Source organism: Lissotriton helveticus, chromosome 1_1 (assembly GCF_964261635.1).
Source record: "Lissotriton helveticus chromosome 1_1, aLisHel1.1, whole genome shotgun sequence".
Classification (NCBI taxonomy): domain Eukaryota; kingdom Metazoa; phylum Chordata; class Amphibia; order Caudata; family Salamandridae; genus Lissotriton; species Lissotriton helveticus.
In genome coordinates this window covers 1,400,814,200-1,400,840,908 of record NC_136057.1, presented here as the reverse complement: position 1 = coordinate 1,400,840,908, position 26,709 = coordinate 1,400,814,200, and the positions used below count along the sequence as shown (strand labels likewise).

The window sequence follows — 26,709 nt, the reverse complement described above, 5'->3', positions numbered from 1 at the left end:
ATAAAATGGACCCCCCAAGAATGCTTTGCATTTTAATGTTAATGTTTATTTACTTACAGCACATTCAGGTGTCAAGTATTGCGTCGCTAAATTGACAGGTCTTGGACTGAGAGAAAACAGATTCACTCATGTATAGCTGTGTAACTATGTGGAATCAACATAGACATAGACACAACTACTCACAGAAAAAAGGCTTTGCAATTTGCACCCTTCTTTTGAAAGCTTGTGTACAGGAATGAGGAGCAGAGTCTGACATTTCTCTCTCACACACAAAAATATTCTTCCTAAAAAGTTGTGTGTGCCCGGTGGTTTCAGAAGATGTGCACTGGGAGGCTGCCATAGTTTTTACATCGTGTTGTGTAGAAGGCTTGTGGCTCTTGTTCTAGGTTGTGATTTCACAACAGGCTCTTTGTGGTTGCCATAGACAAACCTATTCCATTGTTCCTTTAGATCTTTGTCCACAAAGACAGATGGACACAGAAAGCTAAATAGGGAGTGGAGTCCTACATATCACTGCTCGAAAATAAGTGTTTTGATGCTTGGTCAAGAGAAAATAAAAAAATACAACCTGTGTTTTCTGGAAGAATGTCTTAGAAACCTAAGGTAGCATCCCACACCCTTTGAATTGACCCAGCATTATCTGGGGAACAAGAGTTGCTTTTAAGGCGATAATCCTTCAACAGATTGGAAGTCTCTTGGAATGCTTGACACGGATGTATGACGGTACGACGCGGGCTATTACCACGCGTACCGTTACAACGCGTGTTTTACAACGCAAGCCGTTACCACGACTTGCGCTGTAGGGTGCGGACTTAGGAATAGTTTAATTTACTATTCCAACACCAGTCCCCGTGGATAGTAGGGAAGGTGTTGGAATAGTAAATTAACTATTCCTTGTCCTTGAGCGCCCTCCAGCGTTGTAAGAGACGCGTCGTATGAGCTGTATAAAATCTCCATAGTTTATTTCATGGAGTGTGGGAAGTTATGTAAAACATTGCACTCTAATATCCACGTGTGTGTGCTTTATACCATAAGTAGCATTATTCTTGGTTCTTTGATGTTCACTTTATTATTCTTCTGCATTTGACTTGAGGGTGTACTTTAATTCTTTACTTATGCTACTAAGGATTTCAATATTTCTTTGAAGTGCCTTGCCACTGCGTGCTGCCCGTGGGGCTCAACGAGCAAGTTTCTACTGCTCAAAGTGCGACGCTGACCAACGGGGAGACTGTGCAACCATCCCCCCATCCTCACAGCCAGGCCCAGAGATGGAACCGATAATTCCTAATTTTGCCTTCCTTAAATTATGCCTGTTAATCGTGCATTCTTTCGTACAAAGCCCTAAAAGTTGAGCGCCGAGGGGGCATTTTACTGGTGGGTGTTTGAGTGCCCACCACTAACCACTTTGAATGGGTGGATGTCGGAAACCGGAATAAAAGTTTTTTCTGAAAACTCTCCAATCACTGTCCATAATGAAGTGCTGTTCAAGAAGGGATTGGGATATTATGTGTGGTGTATGTCCTCGGCCTCTGATACTACCTGTTTGGGCAGTGGGTTTAACATAACCGTACGAAGGTAGAGTTGCCACCAGTCGTTTTGGTGTTTTTTAAGAGTCTACAAAGGCCCTGACATGTTACTTAGTAACAGCCGCGGCCGGCAGTAGGAGTACCTGCAGGGCGGGGACGTGGGGAGGGGCAGGGTCGGGATAGTAATGTATGGATTACGGAGCTTCCCAGGTAAGTAAACATTTAAATAAATAAAACGAATTTCTTTGAGTGCACTGCATCACCAAATGCGATGCCGTGCCCGCAACGAAATTCGTTTTATTTATTTAAATGTTTACTTACCTGGGAAGCTCTGTAATCCATACATTACTACCCCCCCCACCCTGCCCCTCCCCCTCCCCACGTCACCACCCTGCAGGTACTCCCACTGCCGGCCGCGGCTGCTTAGTAAGACTATAAACACAATCGAAAGTATTGTAATATACATTTTCTGACCTTGATTCCTTTAATAATTAGTCAGGGATTGCTAACACGGCTCTAGAAGATATTTAGAAGTGTTTTCTATTTGTTGTTTGAAGTATGTACAGATAAGGTCTAAAAATACGGCTTTAAGTGATTTTGCTAATTTTTGTAGCGGCCGGGACATGCAAATACCGGTGGTGCCGGTAGAAAACCGGCTAGGTGGCAACCCTATACGAAGGGCATGTGCTGGGCATCTAAATAAACGTTATGTGGCAGAATCTGATATTCTGTGAGGAGAACAGAGTATCTTAACGCCAGTGCTCGTCAGACCTTTTAAAGAGTGTGGTTCAACACGCTGATAGGATCCCCGCAAGTTATGCTCGGGACAAATTAAATAAATAAACCTCAAGGGCCTAGTGTTTTATGCAATTCATTACACTTTTCCAAAACCTGTCACAATCCACATTGGCCTGCTCACCCTAAACTGGACCACAGCCTGCAGCTAGGCGTCTTTCACAGCAAGAAGGAAAGAAGGTGGGGATAAGGCTTGTTTTTTTATTTTAATGTTTTGTAACTTCTTATGTCCTAGCAGTATGTTCCGGCATGTATCAGTGCACTGTTAAGTGTGTACATTATTAATATTTAAAAAAAATCAATAAAAAACAAAATGGCGATTGAAAAGTGGGAGTTGCTGATGGAAGTTAGGGGTTGTTTTTTGTTTTCGGCAGCTTGAGCTTCTTGCCTGGAATTTCGGTAGTGGTTTGGTGTTTTCGTTGGCCAGGTACCAGTGACCCGGTCTTCCTTTGCATTGCGCATACGTGCTACTCAGAGTTATAATAGTTGTGTCCACTGTGACCATAGTGGTCATCCTCGTCACCAGTGGTGGCGTAGTTGGGTGAAAGGCAGTACTTGGAGTCGAAGACTTGACGAGGGAGGCCGTAGACGGTCATGCCCTGCTGTGAAGCACCCTTATTGGTGCCCATCTGGAGGGAGATGTTTTGCATGTCGCAGTGCTCCATGCCCAATTTCTGCTCGAAGATCTGTCGCTTTGTGCCAGGAGCTGTCATGCCAGACTGTAAGGTTGGGAGAGAGAAGCAGAAATTAGGCTGTGTGACGGGAATACTTGGACATAAACAGATCATGGTGGCTGTTTTATTGTGTGGTCTGTGCACAGCAGACATGAAATTATTTGGGCAACATACAGAAGACTCAAAACTGTATGGCACCCCATGAATATAACATGAAATACCAGAGGTTAATTATATAAAAGGTAATATGGTGCACTGCATTCAGTTTGCTTGAAGAACACTGTGCATACATCTTGAAGATATACTAGGTGCTATAAAGATGTGCAATGCTATTTTAGCTCCATTACTAAGAATGACAGAGCAAATCCCATTGGAATCTTAATCTGTGACCTGCAGGCTTGACTCTGATCTTTGCAAAAAGATTATCAATCTATTGCCCAATCTTAACACGAATGTGAAAAATGACCAGCAGATGCATTAGCCCCAGGAGATGTGTTAATAGTTCTGTACTGAGCAGTCTGTTACCCAGCATTCCTCTAAGAGTGAGCAATAAAGCACTGCTGAGCCTGTTAGTCACTCTACACTAGGAAGTTTAGGGTCAGATGGTAGTGGATGAAGTAGTCCTAGCCCCATTGTTGCCCCCTTCCTTACCTGTGAAGCTCCTTTGTTGGTGCCCATTTGTAGGCTGATGGTGGCCTGGTCCAAAGGCTGGTCTGTACCTAGCTTGGGGTCGTAGAGGTGCCGGCGGGTGCCATAAGAAGTCATGCCCTTTTGACTTGCAAATTTATTGGTGCCCATCTGGAAAAAGAGACAGAAGAATCGATGAATTAGTAATCTCTATTTACCATGTCTGTGTTTCCTGGTACCGCCAGTGTGCACGGTGGACAGGCATATCATGTGGCTTCCCAATTTTAAGTATTCAAGGTCTTTCTGAACTTTTCGTTTTGTGAAAGTGTTTTGGGCCAAGGTCATTGAGCATTTTACACTTGGCTGCAGTGGACTTGGCAACGGTAGCATTACAAACCCAGGAAGTGGAGTGCAAGGTGACTTTGTTTGCACCTCATCGCAGGAGAAAAGTTTCTTTACGATTTACCTCTCATATTGTGAACTCTTGACCTGAGTTGGACTCCCTGACTATGCACTTCTTTGTATGTCTCAAGCTCAGGGCTCAGATCAGTGGCTGTCTACCTACTCTACCCTGCTAAACCGGTCACAGACAGTAAACCACATGTCACTTTTCTACATGGCATGGTATCCTACCACCAGTGATTTGATTCTGTCTTGCCACAGAGGTCAATTCAGGTGGATATGTTCTCTTCACCCTTCTTTGTGTACCCCAGTCTTCTCCCGCACATCTTTTTGTTTCACCCATCATTGACCAGCATCTCCTTCGTCACTTGATCTAGCGTGCAGAGCTCCCCTTGCAGTCCTATACAGATGCCATGCTGCTGAATGTTCACATCCTCCCATCCTGATCAATGAAGTATTTATCACAATTCCCTGCAGGCTGTGCCATTCTAGCTGGCTACAATGAAATCAAAGGAGGGTGCGATGTACTCCCTAACCATCATGGCTTGGTCTGCATTCAAGAAATAGCACTACAATAAAATAAAAAAACTTTCTACCATGGGCGCTAAAGGTGCCTGGTTTGAAGGTTCTACCTCACCTGTCTTTGACGTCCACCAATTAGAGCTTCTTCTCTGCAAACACATGTATGTGGAAATGTTCTCTAATCCGAAACATTCCTTTCCGTTCAGGTTCGCTTTTTTAATTGTAATTATTAAATTTCGTTGCAGCCTGCCTTTCCTTCACGGAGCCAGCTAACAAATATGCACTGGCAAAGCCAATATGTCTATCACACAAAGTACGTCTGGCTAAATGTCAGCTGAATAGGAGAGGGAGGTGTAGTGTCAGCGAAAGGAGAAGGAAAGCAAGAAGGAGAAATCCCTTTCAGGACGAGAACCTGGACTCACTGTTAGGTGACGTGCTTCATCATATGGGTTCCCGCCACACACCGGGGTGTGGGCTACAACTCCCCGAAGGGAGGAGCTGAGGTGTTTTTCTCAAGGTGAGCATTAGGTGAGAGGTGAATGAGGGGGAAGAGTGCAAAAAGATAAGTGCTTTGAAAATGTCTCTCTGAGTCCACTAAATCTTTATTGGGTGGCCTCAAGGACACATTAAAAAGAGAGAGGACTAGGGATTAAACAAATATACCCCTATATGTAGGTCAACATGTTTCTGCCATGTATTTGGTCCCCTAAAGAGATCCAGTGGCATTCAGCAGGACCATATTAAGTAGTCACTCTGCTAGTGTGAAAAAATTATAAATATACTGGCTACCGCAGGAACAGGGCGGTCAGATGTTCAACGACCCAAGTGATTCCTACTGGGTTTGTCTATTCTGGAAACCAAATAAAAAACAGTCACAAATATAAATACCAAACATTCCTTGGAGGGAACTCAACATTCTTGAAAACTGAATAGTTTACCTAAAAACTGATAGATCAAACCCTGTGAGTTAAGCAACAGCATTTGAAGTTTAGGTTGCATATTTGACTGAAAGCCGACGTAATTCTAAGCAGACAGACGTTATGTGACTTACTTCCTGACCACCTGGGCAAGCCTGGCTGCCAATTAAATAAAGTGCCATTTTTAGGGATGTAGTGGCTACACGGGTACGCCTGCTAGTACTGGGTTAGCATGTAACCTGGAGATGAATAGCTGGTTTCAGATGGTGTGGCGTGGGTTCATTCATCAAAACTTTGTTTTTTTTACTATTTGTCTGGTAAATGTCATGGAGCCTAAGCTTCTAGATATTTTTGTGCACCAGCCTCTGAAACTTTCACGTGTAAGTCAATCGTGTTTGACACCAGGAGGAGTTTAATTAGCTGATATCGAGTTATACATTCTAAGCTGCTCCAAATAAGGGAGCCCCAAAAATCCTTAAGATGGAAATGCTCCACCAGTTTGTGCCGCCTACCTGGACCCCACCTCACCCATCTTTCCCTTTCTCCCTCCAATATCCTCCATAAGCTGCTTAGCTCCTGACTTCATATACTGAACACACCTTTCGAGTATTTTAGCAATTGGCTGCTATCAGCACTAGTTTTTTCTCAGCACATCTGCGTATAACATGAAAACGTATACGCTGTCATGTCTCTTTTTATATATTTATTTCATTCATGCATATTTTTGTTAAGAGTGTTTTAGGCTTTCTCAAATTTGCTTGAAAAGGCACCATTTTGCCCCCTCTTTTTTCTACATTTTCTCAGGGGGAGAACCCCGTTGTCCCCCTCCCCCCCCCTCCCCCCCCCCCCCGAAACACCATTAGGTTGTTCGGGCTTGCTCGCTCGCCGCAGTGAACTTGGACAAAAATTTTACCCTCACCACTTTCAAATGTCACCAGCCGCCACTGCTCACGCTCCCACATAGGTACGGAGGGTTTAGTGCCAGTGATTTTTTATCTTTATTACTTGTGTGCGCAAGTGCACTTTGGGCACTACTGGCACTACCCCACAAAATATACCCCACATGTTGCAATTGAAAGTGACATGACCCACCCCATTCCCCCCAAAGCTATACTGACACATGTAAATACGGACACCCGGACCACATAAATTAACACTACCCACTGCACTTTATGTGCTTGGCATGCACTAACTGCTCGCGCTAATAAACTCCATTTCTATGTGCCGGCTGTACCATCGATGCACCACCCTGCAATCTCAGTCGCACAGGTGCCCAAGGCACTTGCCCAGTTGGTCAAGTTGAGTATAGGGTCGATAGGGGACCTATATCGTGAGGGAACATTTCTAGAATTCAGGGACTTTGTGGGCGTGCATAACGCAACCCCGCTTTTGCAATTAATATACCACATGCTGCGACTGGCGCTGAAGACACTGTTTCCCTCCTTGCTACAAGAACCAGAGACTCTGTGGTTCCTGCAGATACTCCTCACTTTTACCGCACGCAAGAAGTTGATAACTAGACTCTACAACCCAGAGCGAATTGCCTGAGCAGCCCACCACTGCTCTGGACACCTGTTGCGTGGCTTTAGAGAAGCTAATCGCACTAGAAGATTAGGAGTTCTGCTGCGACCTAATAGGTATACTCATATCAATCTGCAATCTAAGAATAATTCAGCAAAGTACTATTCTCCTCTACAGCTACACAAATTTGGTTTACGGGAAGATGCAAGTTAGCGAAGCTGCCGGAATCCCTCGGCGGGTTCTTGCACTTAGCTTGAGAATGGCCCTTGGCTCATGGGTATTGGAGAGAGGTGACAAATGCCCTCTCAGATATGGTGATGGAGGAGGTGAGATGCACACCCAAGGTCTGTCTCCTGGGCCTCATGAAGCCCATCCAGGCAGTGAACCATACTTTTGTGGCTGTGGCACTGTTTATTGCAAAACGAAGGGTGTGAATGTGCTGGGGCGGTAAGAGTGTTCCCAAATATGATGAATGGAAAACAGTTAGAATACTATGCAGAGGAACTGCCCAGTTTATCAGGACCTAAGGACTTTTTGGCCCCTTTTGTGTCATATCTCCTAACATCAGATGCTGTAGATAAGAATGCATGTAATGATACTGCAAGACTGCCTGAAAATGAGGCCATGTAGGCCACAGATAAGGTGATCTGGTTCTCTACTTGCTGACGTAAGACACTGCTGGTATCTTTTCTGCTGTTTTTAGGTTTCGACCTGGGAGTTGCAACTGCGTAGCAGTTGCTCCTCCCACGGCGAAACCTCATGATCCTACATATTGACTTTGGTTCCGCCTCGGTCTCCCATTGGCTAGCTCCATAAATGGAGGCTAGCCATTGGGAGACAGAGGCTGTCAATCACGCTTTCTGGCGAAAACGCGATTCGGGGGCGTTTCTGGGACTTTTTTTAAGTCCCGCCCCTTTGCCCCGGGCCGTGCTGTCATTGGCTGCCGGCCCGGGACACCCCCGTGACGTCATTCCCCGGGCCGCGCTGTGATTGGCTGCCGGCCCGGGACCTGACTTGTCTTTATTGCTGTTATATTCACGTATCTCTTGTTTAAATGAGGTAGTTTAAATGAGGTAGTGCGGCGCTGCTTAGCTGACGGCTGTAACAGACAAACATGGTGCCTCTCGACACTAATTCATTTTCCATCCAGCCCGCGTTCCCTTTTATTGTGCATGTTGCTAAAACTTTTATTAATTTCAAGTTCCGTGAAGCGATCACTGTGTTGATGAAAGAAAGCTGTGTGGCCTCTTCACGTAATTTTTCAAAATGGCATCCGCGCCTTCCTTTTCTCAGCACAGTGCCCACTTGGTTTAGGCAGTTAAGAGGTAAGAATAAAGGGTGTTCTGGGCCTCTTTATACGAGTGGTTAATCTCGCTGGAAGCTTTCCAGGCAAGTTTTTCATTAATTCACAATTAACTTTGGGGGGAATGCGTGCACACGCTTTTACAAGGTGCCTTATTTCCCATATTAGCCCTCCCACCTCAATTAGTATTTGGAAGCAAAAGCTGTGCTGCTGAAACCTGTCGTTATGGCTTGCTTGCCAAACACACGCAGCGCCTCCTGGCGCTCTCTATATTGGCTGGCGGCACAAATAGTGCGAGCACTTCTTCATTTTCCCCTCATCGTTTTTCATAATGACTGCTGCTTTTCTCGTGACACACCTAGTCACTGTCGACATCAGTCAGTTTAGATTTAAACAGCAAGCGTGTTGGTACGGACAGTGCCAAAAACGCACATATCGGCGATGGTCTACCTCTCTTAGAAAGGCACCGCAGGCTTGGTGGTCGTTGTGAATATAGTGCAGTCCTGCTCTGCTTACGGTAACGGTGCATCATCTGCAGGCGTTTGTTTTCTGCAGTTTCTGCCTTATTATCTATAGGTATCTCATTTTAAAACTCAGTCTGGTCCCTTAACAACCCCCCCCACTAAAAAAACGTATTGTTGCAATTGAACTGTGCAGTGTTTCATTAAAACATGTGCAATTTTTATTGTTCACAAGGCAGACAAATAGATCCCTCTCCTTTGGGCTCCCCATACTTGTGATCATTACGCACTGCTGACAGTGAAACAAGACCCTTGATAAACACCCTTCTCTGTCTCTTTCACGTGCCATAAATAACCTTTTAAGAGTGCCACACATGTATGTTGATCGCCGGGCTGCATGTAATAGTCATTACTAGTTGCATCCCTCATACTCTATAAGTGTGTCTCACAGTATGATGGCTGTCCAGCAATACCCGCCCCGGAAATGTTTTCATTTACTAAGATGTGCCTCACTATATTAAACAAGCATTTACAATGCAACGGTTTCGCCTTTGGAAACGTTAAAGCTATTTGCAATGTAAATGACGATGCCATTTATTTATCTGTTTTCAAAACCAACACATAAATACAAATGTTGTCATTTACAATGCCAATAGCTCAAACTTTTCCAAAGGCGAAACCGTTGCATTGTAAATGCTTGTTTAGGTTTCGACCTGGCAAGGGCACGAAGTGCCCCTCCCAGATCGAAAAATTTTGTCAACAGTATGGATGTCGGCACCGCCTCTGTTTCTCATTGGCTAGCTCCATAAATGGACGCTAGCCATTGGCAAACAGAGGCGTCCGTCAAATCCAGAGGCGACTCGTGGGCGTTCCTGGGATGTTTTTCTCATCCGGCCCCTTTGGAAACGTCAGTGCAGCGGTGGGCGGGGTTTACTTTTTTTTTTCTTTCCCTGTTGTTTTCGTCTTTACGGGAGTGTCTTCAGCCGGATTGGTGTTGTTTATATTTTCGTTCAGGTAAGATGCATATTGTTTATCTTTTTATAAAGGTTTTGTTGCATTTAGATAGATGGTACTGCGAAGCTAGCGCTCCGAAGATGAAACAAGCGTTTTACCGTCCAAGGGATCTATAAAAAGCAATGGTAAGTACTAAACCATACACACTCGCACACCCAACACACGAGGGCACACCACACACGCACAGACAACACACGCACAGACAACACACGCACACACCTCTCTGCTGTTGTACAGAATCCCTCGCGTGATTAAACATGCCTTGCCGGCCTAACGCTCCCTTCTACTAACGCTCTCCACACATGTTCACATTTGAAGTGCCCACATGCACACGTGTGTTTCCAGGGCAGCTGCGGCAGACACTGCGCGCAGCCACCCCGCGTCCACGCAGCGAGGACACGCGTCGTGCGGTCACATGTATGCGTGCAGCGCCTAGACACGGAAAGTGCTCCTGACAGGCGGTGACACACATGCACCGACGACCTCCCAGTGCAGCGTGTGCACAGCGGAGCGTGCACAGCACCCTCGGCCTCTTCTTTCTAGAGCACGTGAGCACGCGTGAGGGGGTTTCATTTGTAGGAGGGCAGACCTCCGTTTCTGAATAATGTGCATTGATCCGAAGATGGTGCAACGAAGAGTCTCTGGAGCCCCGGGTGCCTGGGCCCACCCCCCCCCCACACCCCTCCAACTCCGGAGCTGACCCCCCTCCTCAGTGCACCCCTGTCGAGGCCCTTGGCTGGGCAGCCCTGCCCTGTGCACCAGGGTGCAGAGACAACAGCTTTTGTGCCACACACACCAGTCTGAAGCTGCATGCTGGCACGGCGTGCGTGTGTTCATATGTGACACCACGGTGGTGATGCTGCGGTGCACACAGGCCAGGCGGTTGTGCTCGTGCACACAGGCCCGGCGGTGATGCTCGTGCACACAGGCCCGGCGGTGATGCTCGTGCACACAGGCCCGGCGGTGATGCTCGTGCACACAGGCCCGGCGGTGATGCTCGTGCACACAGGCCCGGCGGTGATGCTCGTGCACACAGGCCCGGTGGTGGTGCTCCGGTGCACGCAGCCCAGGCGGGCCTGCTCTCAAGGCGTCGAGGCCTCCCACCACAGCCCTGAACTCACAAGGAAGCCTGACTCCATGAATGCAGTGTGGAGGGCTTGGGCACGGGGTGTGTGTGTTCACATGTATCACCACGGCGGTGATGCTGCGGTGCACACAGGCTCAGGGGGGCCCGAGGCCCCCGCCTCAGCCCTGAACGCACAACCAGCCCTGCCTTTAATGCAGTGTGGAGGGCTGGGGCAGGGGGTGTTTGCTGTTTTTGTGTTGCCACACAATCCTTCACACGATCCGGGAAGCGCGTGTAGTGCCGGTTTCCCTCTTAACTCCTCAGTGAGCCCCGGACGACGATTCCCAGAGCAAAAAAACAAAAAGAAGAAAAACAAACAAACCCCCGCCCAGAGCGTGTTTGTGGGACTTGTTGACGCACGGAACGCATTGGAGGAGCCCCCCCCCCAACGAGTGGAAACACCCCCGAGACACCCAGACCATGCACGGGGGTGGGGGGGGGGGGGACGCTGCTGTTGGCAGCCACCTATGTATGTCTGTCTGTGCGGGGGGCTGATTCTCACGGGGTGCAGTGTCTCTGGGCTCCCCCGACGGAGAGTCCTGGCAGGGGGGGGGGGGCTGGTGTGAGAGGCTAGTGCTGGGGGCCCGGATGTGTGACTTTACATCTTGTACATTTGCATTTTTTTCTGTTTGTTTCTTTTATATAACGCATGTAATCCTAAATCCTTATGTTTTGCACCTGGTTCTTATGTAAAGCGCTCTGACACCTTCGGGTAAAGTTCGCGCTATATAAAACCGCATAAAATAAAATAGATAAAAAATAAAATGTAGCTGGTGTAAGGTGGAGAGAGCGACAGTGCTGGGGGTGGGGGGAGGGTCGAGTTCTGCTGTTTGACCCCCCCTCCCCATCTCCGTTTTGTGGTGAAAGACTAGCGTCCATAAGTTGATTGAGTTTGCTTACCCCTGTGGAGGGGGGGGGGGCTGCACCTTCCCCTCGGTACAAAGGGGCCTGGAAGTCCATTTTCCACTTCAGTGCGCTGTAATAGCTCCGCGTGGGCCGCCGAAGACCCCTTCCTGCTCTTGCTGCTGGTAGCGGAGCGAGCCTGCGGTGGAAGGCGCTGCATCCCCCTCACCTCCCTCAGAAAGCCCGCACCCCAATCCCATCACTGCGTCATTTCTGGCCTAAAATATGCGCTGTCTCAGAAGGGCCGGATGAGGACGCGGCCAGGTGCGTGCGCCCGTGTCCTTCCTTGGTTCGATGGGCTATATTGGCGCTCGTGTATTTTCACACTGACACTTCTGTACTACATCCGTTGCACCAGTGCAATAAATAGTGAACCAATGTTTCTGGAGTAGAGAACATGCACGGGGAACTGTAGCACAACTATTTAGGGGTTGCAGTGAATGCACAGGAGTCATTTTGCACGGATACTTGTGCATCGCACAGTGAATGTTGGGACAGATATTTCGAACTTGCACTGACCGCACCCGTGTTAATACAGTTCCGCACCGACCTTTGCGCTAACAGTGGCAGCGACCAGCCAGGGCAAAGCGTGATGTGCCAGTGCCCAGCCCCTGAAAATGTCTGACGCTTGGCAGGCCCTGGAGATGTGCGCTCGGACTGCACCAGCCACATGCAGCCGCGCCGCCAATGATGCTAGTTTGCGCTGCAGATCACACTGCGAATCTGATTAGCGACTGAGGAATTCAACCCCCCAGTGCCGTTTCCTGGCCGCTCCAGGGGTGACTTTACCCCTTTGGTGGAACTGAATTCGCTGAATATGCAGAGCACCTGTCCAGGGTCAGATTGCGCCCTAAACCCGGTTTACTCTCGGTAAATATACTGCCCGCCCCTGCACCCCGGACCCGACCACCCCTGCACCCCGGACTCCAGCCGGTGCCTTCAGATCATAGCGGGCTCTGCTATAGGAACCCCTGGCGGTATCTAGCGTCCTGCAGGGGTCATCAGCCCCCGCTAAATGCCCGCTCGTCCCCCTCACACAGCGGGGACTTCAGATGTAGCAAGGTCGAAATTCGTGGCAAACTGAGAACAAACCCTGCTCTCGGTTCTACTTGCCCCGCTCCAGGGGACTTATTTATGAAGGCCTTGCGCCGCCGGTGCGCCACTTTTACAATGGGAAAAAGTGACGCACCGGCGGCGCAAGGCCTTCATAAATAAGGCCCCAGGTGTGTGCGTTTAGTTCCCTCGTGGGGCGCACATCGTGGGTTTGAAATTCGTAAATATTGCAGTATTAGCACAGGGAACACAACTTGTTAAAAAAAATAACCGAATATTCACGCCTGCGCCTCAGACAACTCGAGGTGTGCACGTGACATTATCAGGATATGAAATATGAAGTCGATGTTTGCTCCGATTTCAGAGCAGCGCATTCCCTGATACACGGATATTTCTAAACCATGCGCGTGTTTACAGCCTTGTTTATCGTAAAGTACCAGGATTCCGTGTCACAGCTCGAGAGTGTATGTGTGTGTGTGTCTCTAGGTGTGTGTGGCACTCTGGGTGTGAGAGTTTGTGTGGTTCTGGGTGTGTGCCTGTAGCTATAAGTGTGTGTGTGGCTCTAGGTGTGTATGTGTGAGGCTCTGGGTGTATATGTGTGTGGCTCTGAATGTGTGTGTGGGGCTATTAGTGTGTCTGTGTGACTCTAGATGTGTGTTGATCTGGGTGTGTGTGTCTGTGTGGCTCAAAGTGTGTGTGGCCGGGTGTGTGTGTGTGGCTCGGGTGTGTGTGAGTGTGGCTCTGGATGTGTGAGGTGCTCTGGATATGTGCATTTGTGTAGCTCTGGGTGTGTGTGTCTGTGTATGGGGCTCTGGGTGTGTGTGTCTGTGTATGGGGCTCTGGGTGTGTGTGTGTAACTCTGACAGAGTGTGTGTGCCTCCGAGTGTGTATCTCTGGGTATGTGTGTGTATGGCTCTAGGTATGTGCGTTTGTTTGGCTCTAGGTGTGTGTCTGTGTCTCTGAGTATGTGTGTGTGACTCTGGGTGTGTGTGGGGCTCTGGGTGTGTGCGTTTGTGTGGCTATGGGTGTGTGTATGTGGCTCTGGGTGTGTATGTGTGGCTCTGGGTGTGTGTGTGGCTCTGGGTGTGTGTGTGGCTCTGGGTGTGTGTGTGGCTCTGGGTATGTATCTCCAAGTGTGTGTGGCTCTGGGTGTGTGTGTGTGACTAAGTGTGTTTGTGTGGCTCTGGGTGTGTGTAGCTTTGTGTATGTATCTCTAAGTGTGTGTGTGGCTCTGGGTGTGTGCATTTGTGTGGCTCTAAGTGTGTGTCTGTGGCTCGGAGTGTGTGTGTGTCTAGGTGTGTGTGGGGCTCTAGGTGTTTGTGTGGCTCTGGGTGTTTGTGTGGCTCTGGGTGTGTGCCTTTAGCTCTGAGTGTGTGTGTGGTTCTGGGTGTGTATGTGTGTGGCGCTGGGTGTGTATGTGTGTGGCTCTAGGTGTGTGTGTGTGTGGCTCTCCTAGTGTGTGTATCTGTGTTGGGCTCTTAGTGTATGTGTGTGTGGGGCTAGCTCCGAGAGTATGTGTGTAGCTAGCTCTGAGTGTGTGTGTGTCTCTAGGTATGTGTGTGTATGGGGCTGACTCTGTATGTGTTTAGCTTGTTCTTAGTGTTTGTTTCTCTGGGTGTGTGTGACTCTGGGTGTGTATGTTTGTGTGGCTCTGGGTGTGTGCGTGTGTGGCTCTGGATATGTAAATGTATGTGGCTCTGGGTATGTATATGTATGTGGCTCAGGGTGTGTGTGTCTGTGTGTGGCTCTCAGTGTATGTGTGGCTGCATTGTGTGTCTGTGGCTCTAGGTGTGTGTATAGTAGTAATTGCTGTCTGCTGAGCTCATCCGTAGGGTACCATAAGTCTAAGATTTGCAAGAGATTCAGCTAATGGCAATGTATTGACAATGCCATCTATTTGGCTATTCTCAAAACAAAAACACATAAATTAAAATTTTGACATTTACAATGCCAATAGCTCCAACTTTTCCAAAGTCGAAACCATTGCATTGAAAATGCTTGTTTATGTCTTGTATTTTCTGGAATTGTCCCAACAAGATGAATGAAAAACTTTAATTTAAAAAAAAGTATGAATTTAAGCATGATAAAAGGAAAGAAATTAAATTGCAACACACAAGAAAGGATTATGTACAGTTGTGCCATATCATACATGCTAAGAAATGGGCTATTTATTTTGCAAAAGAATAAATACACTACTGTGGTAGAATGCTTGTCAGGCATATTTTGTAACAGGTGACTTAGTAAATTACAGTATGTAAACGTATGTATGTTAATGTGTTCAATTACAAACTGTCTTTTACCAAAGGATATCAGAGATATTCTTCTCTTTGTCGCTCTTCACTCCGAGCTCTTCCTGACTCCCTTCTCTCTCTCATTCACATTGCCACCTCTGTGTTTCATATACGTCACTTTCCTTTTTCTCTCTCTCCTCTGACCCTCTATCCTCTGGTTTGTCCCCTATATTTGACTTGCACTTACTCTCCTGGTCTATGTCGCATGTTTTGTCTTCCTTCCATGCCTAGGCTCTCTTTTTCTATGCATTTCTTTCTCTTCCTTATCTCTCCCCTTCCACACCCATTTTCCACTTTCTGGCCATCCTGACGGAAAACGGGACCGCCCGCCATATGTACGGCGGTCCCGTGGGGGGAGATTAGGATGCGCCCGCCACACTGTCGGGCGATTACGCATTTTTAACATTGAGGAAGGCGGTGCTTTCAGCAGCACCTGCCGCAATGGTAAAAATGCATGTTGTGCATTTGCATGCACAGAGTGGCAGGCACTGCGCGGTGCCTGCCGCATTGTGCGTGTAAATTCAGGGGGGTACCATAGGTACCCCCATGTGCACCCCCAACTTCCTCGGGCCCTCAACAGGCCCCCAATTGTGAACTCCGCATGACTTGGCAATTGGTCCGATTTCTGGCCGGGCGGACTGGGGTCTTAATATGGTGGCGGTGCCTAGCAGGCACCCCCATTCATATTAGGATATGTGTTTTCAAAGGCCTTTCCATGGTGGCAATGCCGCCATAAAAAGGCTGGCGGGGAAAAGCTTTAGGGGCCCGTTGCGGGCCACCAGGTGGTAGGGGGGCTGCACTTGGGGGGTACCTATGGTACCCCCTACATTGCCATGCACAAGGTGGCAGGCACCACGCGGTGCCTGCCACGTAGTGCATGGCAATGCACAACATGCCATGTTGGCATTGCGGAATGCGACCGCCAGGGTGGCAGTCGCATCCTAATCAGTGGTGTGGGTAGGCCGCACGTCTGGCGGTCGGTCCCAGCACAGCTAGGGTGGCAGGCGGACCGCATTCCTAATAGCCCCTTAAGTCTTTCTGAAAGTAAAAAAGATGACTTGTCGCTGTCTTAAGGAAAAGGATACACGTTTTTCCCATATAGGAATAAATGTGTAACCTAAATAGGTACGAAACCCAGTACCACCCAAAGTTTGCTTTAGGCACAGTAGAAATAAAACCGAAGGAAGAGTGAATGCTGAATTTAGGGAAGAGAGGACGGGAAGGTTTGAAAAATTCCCGAGAATCTGATTTAGAAATGTGATGGATACACTGCAGAGGGTGACTCCAAAAACACACGCTAGCAAAGGCAGCATGCGTGTTCACTGTTGGTGCATTGTTAAACCATTTACCAGGATCTACGAAGGCCAGCAATTAACATTCAATGTGAATTTAACCTCCGTGAATGAATCAGCAAAATTCTGAGGCTAGAGATGAAAGTTGTGATGGTTTCGGTGGGTTTCAATGATATAAAATAGCGAATCAAATATCCCTACTATTGTATTGATAAAACCACCCCATCCGTACTAAACGCTGTCCCAAAGCACCCGTGACAGAATTGGAAGAGCAAAAATCTAAATGAAAGCTTCGGTAAGGTCAGCGGTTTGGCCTTGGTAAAAAGGGTCAATAGTTCAAAAAATATATATTAATTGCAAGTATATGCAAGAAAAGAATGGGAAATAGAAAGCATACTACTCACTAAGTGTGGCGGGCATATGATTTTGCAATAATATGTTTTAATTTAAAAACGATTAACCTTCGCTTATAATTTTAATTTAATTTAATTTAGATCAATATGTGTACTTCTTTGCCGGCAGGCATACTGGGAACACGTATAGAAACAACTTTTTTGTTTTTGTTTTAAGACACTTCATGGAAAGCAACTCTTACTGGTTCAATACACAGTACTGGCTTTGTAGTAATGTAACGTGAGACAGTTTAAACAAACAAAGGTGGCAATAAAGAATGGGAAAAGGCATTTACTAAGTGAAGTATTGGCCCACCAGCCCCTGCACTCAGGGGCACGACTTTGTCGTTGTGCACACATGATGAGGAAAAATTCCTTCACTCACAGTGCAAGAGTGCAATGGCTGAAGTGGGCTAACTTTACCCATAAGCCCATGTTTATGCTGGGGTGGGCAGTAGCAAAAAGTAACTGGCAACTACATTGACCTGTGGATCAAGAGAACTGTCCTAAAACCACTTAATGTATGTAAGTAATTCTAATTATGTTTTATGTTTTTTTTATCATAACTACATGAGGCCGGCAAAACAGCATACGCTGTTTATAGGATAACCTTTCGCCTCCCGAGTGAAAAAAATCAGCGAGAAGTCCTGACAAGATCGTTTGGACTGGCTATGGTAGTAATGCAAGGAGCCAGCAGATGGCAGCAAAGCTCTACTAAAAACGCACCGTGGAATAAATAGCCTGTCGCCCTTCGAGTTGCACCATATCGCAGTTGTAACTTTGATCCATTTGAGATATAATCAAAATTAGTTTTTTTGCTAACATTTTTTAGTAACTTTGATCCATTTGAGATACAAACAAAATTGTTTTTTTTGTTAAAATTTGCAAATGATGCTGTCGTTGACGGATTATGTGTCTAATAAGGCAAATCCAAAATTATATTGAAAATTCTGAAGCCTAAAATCGCATAATTTCCTTGGCCAGGTCTATAGGTTATACTCATTATGTATCGGGCCCTTATGTCAGAGATCTGTTTTATTAACTCAATCAAACATACGTTCTGGCAATATTTCACAAGCAGACAGTTATACTTTGATTTTGTAAGCTCTCTATGCTCTTTCGAACAAATGCCATCGCGTTGTCAGCTGAGGCACTGGTTTCAGTAGACATGACAATAAGGAGATCGTGAGAGACTGGTCTTCATTTTGTATTGTAATTGCATTTATATAATGATTACTGCCTCTGATGGGGTGTTGAAGAGGTTTTTTTTTTACATCAGGCAGCACGCTAAAAGCTGGAAAGGTCTTTGGAAAAGACTTCGTCTATTGCTGAACCAGGTTCATAGAAGTGGAAGTTTAAGCATTTTGCCTGGCTGTTGAGTTAAAACAGGAGTTTTCACAAAAAAGAGCCCTTCCTAGTTTATGTGTATACTACAGGGTTGGACAGTCGCAGGGTTACAGGTCTATAGAGTCGCAGCCTTTCAGAGGCAAGAGTTACCTACTGCATCAGCCCTACTCATATTTCAGAGATAACTTTGTCCTGACAAACAATCTCATTTCCCACCAGGCCAGTCTGACTTTAATGCTGCCACAGTTTACAGTTAACTGGTTGGTTCTGCTTTGAATTTGTGAGTCTCCCACGTTCAAACACGGTGTGTGTACCCATTTATCAATTTAAAGTAACTTGCCCTTAAATATAAAATTATCGCACCCAACACTTTCAACAAAAATTTAGATAATTGTATTTTATTGTATTGTATCATTTATAAAGTGCTTCCTGTGCCTCTTGTCAAGGCCTCAAAGAACTCGCAATGTCAACGAACAGATCAGGCCACAACTTCCAGTTCATGAATAAGGATGGTGTTGGTTGTGGTGATAACTCAAGGGTAGAGGTTTCATGTTGTACATGATGTCCAGATACTCCAAAATGACTACATTGAATCCTGCCAAGCCCCTCCCTCACAAGTTCTGAACTGGGGACTCGTTTCTGCTATATCAAATTCTGCATTTGCCTATTTTTTCTGCATATCCATATTTTACAAAGGAACTCAGCTTGAGTTACATTTGGCATCAGGAGTGTAAAATTAAGCACGAAAATGGGGGTCGGGCGCATATACCTGCAGTCCAATGATGTTACGGCCTTCCTTCAGTTTTTCCGGCTGGAAGCGGCGCTCCACCTTGTCTGCATACTTGAGGCCCATGTTCACTTTGGCACCCTTTGTCTTGGCCTGCATGGTGAAAAGAAGTGGTTATGATAGACCATAGGAAGAGGGAGAGCAGGTCACCCTAGCATTGTGGTGTGCACACAGCGCTGACATCTATTGGCTTCCAGTTTCAAAGCACTGTACATAATAGCTATTATCCTACCTTGGTGGTACTCATTTCAATGATCTTGGATGGCTCAAACATAGAGTAGACTGTACCTGGGAGATTAGCCCACCATCCTCAAATCTCTTTTGTTGTTTGTAAATTCGAAATGATTGATTTCATAGAAAAAAAGAGACTGCAATTCTTAACAATACAAAACGAGATCAACATTATGTGGCACTACAAATATACAAAATGCATTCCTTCATATCCATCTAAAAATCATACAGGACATTTTTGCTATGACCAAGCAACACAAATTTTACAGTGATTTCACGTTTTTTAATGATCCCAAATGTCCTTCATATGTGTTATTATGAGCAAACCTCCTCAGACTTTTTCAAAGTTACTTCTAAGAGTAAGAGCTCTCTCTAACCTGTATGCGTTTCTCATTTTAAGCGGCTCCATATCATCAGCCTTTACTGATTTTGCCACCAACATTGATGAAAAGACACACTTACAGACTATTAAATGGAAATAGTTTGTCTCCCTGACACTTCCTATCAAAGCAGAAAGAGTGTTAAAGAGAACAGCCTCGATTAAACATTCCCCTTTGTGGAAAAAATGCTGCCTCCAATATCTCCAATTCCCCCCCCCCGAAATTTGGCTCTAGTTGCGCCTCTGTCAGGAATGCAGGTACATAGAAAACCATCTAAGACGAAAACACCTGATCTTATTGAAGATGACACTCTCAATTACGCTGGCAGGAAATTCATTAACTTCTCTCCAAGTCACCATATTTATCTCCAACCACCATGAGGGCTAGAAAAAGATAGTCCAGGAAGACAGAACCATGAGGATCAGGACATGGGCGTCCATGAGGATGATGGCTATGGGAAGAATCGGAAAGACTGGGAAGAAGATCAAAATCTGAAGGAGGACAAGACCCAAAATGAGAACTGAGAAAACTACACGAAACAGGAGGTGCAGAAGGACCAGATAAGGACCAATAGAAGGTGGACTAGGAGGATGAGGGTTAGGGCCAGGTGGAGGATGTGGTCACAGCAGAGGACCAGGGCCAGAAGGAGCTCCAAGAGGAAAGTGGAGGAGCAGGACGGTGATCATGATGACGATGATGAAGAGGAGGGGAAGCAGGACCAGATAGGATGTGGAGCAGGAGCAGCAAGATGACAAGAAGCAAGAGGAACTGGAGGATGAAGACCAGGAGGTGGATGAGGAAGCATGAGGATACCAATGTGATTCTAGGACAAAAGTATAATGACACAACCTCAAATATTCTTCTTAGTCCACCACCTCTTGACAGCCCACTTAAAGCAATGTTCTTGTCCCTGAGCTATCTTAAAAAGCAGCCTGTTTGTGACTAATTAATTAAATCAGAACCATAATGCTATCTCATTTGTAAAAGCATTATCCAAGACATTGATTAAGGCATGTAAAATTCATTCAATATCTCATAAAGTGCTTAGTGCAATATTGGGAATGGCTCCTTTGCAAAGAATGATCACCAAACAAAGTGCCTTATAAAGTGCTAAACAGTGCCACGTTCATTTAAAATACAATCTATCATCTCATTCGTCTCCTTTTTGGAAAAAATCATACATAGATATGATGCAACACAAAAGTTTACATATGGATTTGGAAGCAATTGGAGAAAAAAAAAGGCTAGGCGAAATTGTGCAAATTTATATTTTAAAAACAATGGGCGAATATACTTTTTCCATAGAGAAGAATAAAATTTGCTGAAGAATATCAAATGTAAATTGGAGTGAATAGATGTGCCATCACAGGGGAAAACTGAGAGTTCATTAACTGAGTACATCCCTGATGGGAAGGCCAGCATGCACAGAATAAAATGTTGTCTAATTCTCAGGAGTATAAATATATGTTGAGCATTTGTCACAGATGTCAAATATGAATTTGCTTCCCCCGAGATAGACGGAAGGGCCAGATATAATGCCACTGTGGTTTTGTTACAGTTTGAAGCATATATTTCTTTTTGCCTATACTCTTTAACACATGTTTTAATTTCCACCTTTGACGTACCCACACATGTAGGTGGATCTGTGTATAGGGTCACTAAGCCCAGTTTCAACAGTGTATCCTTTATATAACGCAACCATGGGACCTGAAGCACCTTATTAAGAGATAAGCAATCTTGGATAATATTTTGAGTGAGTCCCACTGTGTCTATGCTCCAGATTGAGTGCCAAAGAAGGACCGGAGATATAAAAATCAGATCAGATATGAATGGGATATTCAACTCTTGGTGTATAATATAATTTGAGCAACCTTTCGGGAGAGAGAATAGCTTTTTGAGGAACTTGTCTTCTTTCTGTTGTAGTAGGTCTGCTATGACCCAAATACTTGCTCCATATGTAGCTGAAGCGATAGCTTTGACGCCATACATTTTTGTTATTGGTTCCAATTGTTTTGTGCCCAATTTTTTTGTAAATGAGCGAATAGCCATAGAGTTCTTTTCTAGTGCATTACATCTGTTCTCAACAATATTTGTCCAAGTCCCTTCACTATTAAAAAGTACCCCAAGTATAAAAATGATTTAGTTATTTCGATTTTCCATGTAGCAATAAAAAAAGCTGGTAATTTTTTGGGCTGCTTCCCTACTATTGAGACAAATGTTTTTGATTCATTTACTTGTAAATCTAATGCCGCCATATATGACACATAATTATTTAATAATTTTTGCAGAGCTATATCTGTCTTTGCAACCAATACGGCATCGTCAGAGTATAGCAATATGGGTAGCTGTTTCTTGTTTACCTTGGGAACATCTGACATCTCAAAGTTCACTGCTGATTCCACACCGTTAGTATACATTGAGACACAACCTTGCCTAACTCCCCGAAGGATTGGGAAGGATCTTGTGCATTCGCCCTGGGTGCCCTACCTAACACATGCCGTGGACTGTGAGAATAACTGTCTAATAAATAGTATAATATTTTCCTCCACTCCTTTCTCTTTCAAAATGATCCATAATGTATGATGCGAAACAGAATCAAACGCAGAGGAAAGATCCACGAACGCCATAAAAACTTTTCCTTCTTTAGCATGGGTATACTTTGCTGCAATTAGATTTAAGTTGAGGCACTGATCTAGTGTCCCCATTCCTATTATAAAACCATTTTGGAAAGGATTAAAAATATTATAGTCAGCAGCCCATTTCTCAAGTTTATTTAACAACAAGCGGCCCATTAATTTACACGTTCCATCTTTAAGTGAGATAGGCCTATAATTCTTAGGCAGCGCTTTATCCCCTTTTTTAAAATATTAGCACAATTACTATTGTATTCCATGAGGCTGGAGGCCCACCTTTAGCTATAGCATTAAAAATGTTAGTTAGGAATGGAATCTAGAGACCTGAGTGTTCAAAGAAAAAATCAATAGGGGCACCATCGGGCCTGGAGCCTTTGCACTACTGCATTGTGTAAGGTCATTTTCGACCTCTGTCATTGGGAAAGTAATGAGGATACCTATGTTACAGTTTGGGTGGTCATCATTCAGGTTTACCCCATCTGCGGCTAACCCGAATATAGCAGTATAATGATCCACCCAAGCGTCTTCCCCATTTATGCTTAAGGAGCGGTCTGTATCTTGACTCTGAAATGGGGAATTAACTATCTCCCAGAACTCTTTGGAGGTTTTTAATAGTGAGGCAAGCTGTAATTTTCCCAGGCCTTCTCTTTTAAGGACATGAGTCTCTCCCACCTGCATTTTTTTTGTATTGGGCTCGAAGAAGGCTAACCAGGGCAGTATTCCTTGGCTTTTCCTTTAATGCTTTATGTGGGCTATTGCGGGTTTTTGGTACAAGCCGTATCAAACCAGCATGGGGTCTTTACTAAACATCCTTTAGTTTTGTTTTTTAAATAACTTTCCACCACACTCAGCAGTGAAACAAAAGCCCTAACTATACTTTGTGGGTCACTATACAAATCAAGGCATGTTGTAAATTTCTTTCTGAGTACTCCCAATTACAGTAGGGAGTAAAATATCTTTGTTTATTTTTGCCCACTTTAACACTATGCCATTCCTTCTTGATATTCCTGGTGCTGGAACTTTTGTAACTTTGCTATTAAATTTTTATTTTAAATTAATTTGAATTTTAAAGGTCATTGCAACATGATCACTAAAAATGGACACAAACGTTCCTATCTGATTAAAAAAATTTCTTAAAAGGGGTCGCTACCAATAAATAATCTAACGTTGATCCATGCTTTGAGTCCCTAAAGGTTTTTGCCAAAGTGCCCATTAGCTCATCTACAGGGTTGAGAATTTCCAGATTTTTCATAACCAAGAGTTTGTTCGGCTCGTCCCCATATTGATTGTGTGTAAAATGGTAACGTATAACCCCTTCTTCATCTACCAACCCACATACCGGTGTTGTGGTTTTTGGGCAGCTATGAGCATTAAAATCGCCCACCCACACTATATATAAGGGTTTATGATAGGTGCTTATTACTTTTTCAACTGCGTTTTCAAGTGAGTGGATTACCTCTGCCATATTGGTAGGAATAGTCATTTAAACATGTCTCAAGAAAATTCAAATGTCACAGGTGTGGAAGAGGAACCCATGGTCCGAATTGTGTGATCTGCTTTGCGAGGAATTAAATGTGCTTGGAAAGAGAGGGCCTTTTTTGTGGGGTATGTAGGGGCTCTGAAGAATGTAAGAAAGGTGAAGCAGCTGTGATAAGCCAGGTTGATGAAGTTCAAGAAGGAGTTAAGAAGATTGTTTTTGTGGGTTATGGGTACAATTGCAGCCAGCAGTAGGTGTGATACAGGCATTAGCAGATTGCCTACATGCAAGGTTATAGTGAGTGGCAAGGAGGTGGAAGGGTAGGTTACCCTGAGACTGGGTCACCTTAAACTGTTATTGGTGAGCACAATTGGAAAATAATGTTTGGATGTAATTAGATTGCACCAAGTCTAACATAAATCCAGTGGGTTATGGTGGTGCTGCTCTGGATTTATTGGATATTTCCAGAGCAGAAGCATCTGGATTTAATTTTATATCTCCCAATGAAAATAGTCTTTAGGGGAGAGAGGCTATTAGTAAAGTATAAGTCGCAAAAAGGGGCGATAACTTGCTGGGTTGGCATCACCAGTGTGATCTGGTAACTCTTTCATTCCAAATGCACCTGATCAGATAGTGATAATTGCCCATTTCAGCAAGGATGAAGATATTGTCAAACTATTCCATGAGGAATTTGAAAGCAAGTTGGGTCTCCTCTGATATCTTGAGAATCAATTAATGCTCAAGAGGTGGGCAAGACTGCAGATTCAAAAAGCCCAAAGTGCTCCACACTTGATCCTGGAAACACTGAAAGTAGAGCTTGAGAGAATGCGGGAACCAGGCGGGCTTGAGGAAATTGAGTCCTAAAAATGGCTCACACCTGGTGTACTGGCACCCAAGGACTGAAGGAAAACATGCATATGTGAGTGTAGATCTTCAGGATCTCAACAGAAACATCTGAGTAAAAAGACACCCCATACCCAACATTTCACAGGAGTCATTGATGTTAGGCAGAGCACAGATTTTCACTGTAATGGGTCTGTCATCTGCATATTATCAAGTTGTACTTTGAAAAGAATCTAGTCCTTTCATATCATTTATGACGCAGTTTGGAGCTTTCTATTTTGTTAGATTGCTGGTTAGGCTAGCTCCGGCCGTGACTTGTTTTCAACTGGTTTGTGATAATTATAGAAGTGAGCATGATAAAACTGTTATGGACATGTTGACCAGACCGCAGAAAGGGGATTAACAGCAAAAAAAAGAAAAATGCACGTTCAGGGTCGGCATTGTAACTTACTTCAGGCTTACCATTAGGATAAGGGATAAGTTCCAAAACTAATTTAGCAGAGTCAGTTGTTAACACCCCAATACCTGAAGACAAGGTGCTGCGGTGGTCTTTTTTATGTTGAGCCGAAATCTAGGCCAATTTCATCAAGAATTTTCCTTTGCTTGTTCATCCCAGTTAGTATGATCAAGAAAATGCTCAGATCCATTTGAACAGGTAAAGTTAGATTTAGTAAGAATGCCCACACCTGGGGCATTTAATATGCATAGAAGGACTATTTTGACAACTGATGCAACTCTACTCTTAAAGAACGCAGTGTGATGTTGACCCAACTGGAGGATGACGAAAAAATGGTTGCCTTTGCTTCTTCTGGCTTTCCTTCTTGTGCACTGAGGGTTGCCAGAATTAACTATTCAGTGATAAAGTGTGAAGATCTTGCATCCACCTAGCCTATGCAGTACTTGAGATTTTACCAGGGGTTTGCTTAGGGGTGTATGTGTTTTTATGCAATGGTAGCGAATGTGGAACACCAAGGATCAGTGGGTAGATCGAGGGTGTTCAAGAATTCAACTTCCCAGTACAGTATTGGGCAGGCTGTAGAAATTGTGCGCTGATTGCCTTCTATCCCACTGTTGGCTGATGACAGTTTAGGAAGAGGACGTTTTTGAATGTTGTGGGTGCAATCTGATGCTCTTAATGAGAAACAATTGGAGAAGACCAAGGTTGAAGACTTGGTGTGTAAGATAAAAGAGCATGATGAAGAAGTGGCCCTGGATTGGCGTGTTGGCTGCTCCAGTTAAATGGTATGTTGTTGTGAGGGATGAGATGTGCGTGATGAAGGCGGACTTCTATAGAGGTGAAATGAGAATCCCCCCAGAAGGGGTGAGGGCAATTTTGGTCAATGTTACCCACAATGGTTATCTTGACAGGTATTTGACCATGATGAGACTTCGAGAACAATTCTGATGACCTGATATGGACAGGATGGTGAAGGCAGTTTTGCAGGAAGGTTTGTTATGTGCATATACGGATAGGAATAAGGTGGTAAAACAGGCACGTTTGTTGCCTATGCAAGTTCAAGTGGAGCCTTGGCAGAATTTGGCATTCGATATAGTTGGCCCTTTTGATGTATTGCAGGCAACAGAGAGGTTTGTGGTATTTCTAGATGTCTATGCAACTCAGTGTGTCACGACCAAGTGTTTGAATTCTGTAGCCAGTCAGACAATAAATGTGTTTGTGATGGAAGTGTTTACCTAAGAAGGTGTTCCCAGGACTACTGTAACAGAAAATAGGGTACAGTTTATCTCAGAGGAGATCTGTGAGTTTTAAAGGGTCTCTCAATATCTTGGCAACGTGCAGCATTGTATTTACTGCTGGCTAATGGATTGGCAGAAGTCAAGAACCTCATGGTTAAGTGATCTGTACAGAGAGCTTTGCAACAAATGGTGCTCTAGGTGGCAGTTTTGAGTGAGACTTTGTGGGCAAACATTGCCACACCCCAAAGTGTCATAGCGGAGTCACCTTTTGAAATCATGAGGGGACGGAAGACCTTGACCAAGTTGAATACTAGGTTGTTGCGCTTAGAGAAATAATGGTGAGTGCTGAGGATGTGAGGAAGAGTGCATGAGTGGTGAAACATCAAGGGAAAGACAGGGTGTGTGTTGGAAATGGGATCCCTGGCTGGCCAGGGCTTTCGCCAAGGTCAGTCAGAGACCACCACCCCCAAGTCAGGGCAAGGGAGTTACACGCCAAG

General features: G+C 45.1%; 1 protein-coding gene across 1 annotated transcript in view; it reads right to left on the bottom strand.

The window, feature by feature from the left end:
• Nucleotides 1-2,508: 2,508 nt before the first annotated feature.
• CNN1 (calponin 1) overlaps nucleotides 2,509-26,709 on the bottom strand; it is a 191,897-nt gene continuing 167,696 nt past the window's right edge. The window contains exons 5-7 of the mRNA XM_078684317.1: nucleotides 18,936-19,046; nucleotides 3,647-3,793; nucleotides 2,509-3,040 (exon numbers count right to left, since the gene is read on the bottom strand). Of these exons, the coding sequence (XP_078540443.1) occupies nucleotides 2,789-3,040; nucleotides 3,647-3,793; nucleotides 18,936-19,046 (510 nt within the window). The 3' untranslated portion in view covers nucleotides 2,509-2,788. The remainder of the gene's footprint in view (nucleotides 3,041-3,646; nucleotides 3,794-18,935; nucleotides 19,047-26,709) is intronic.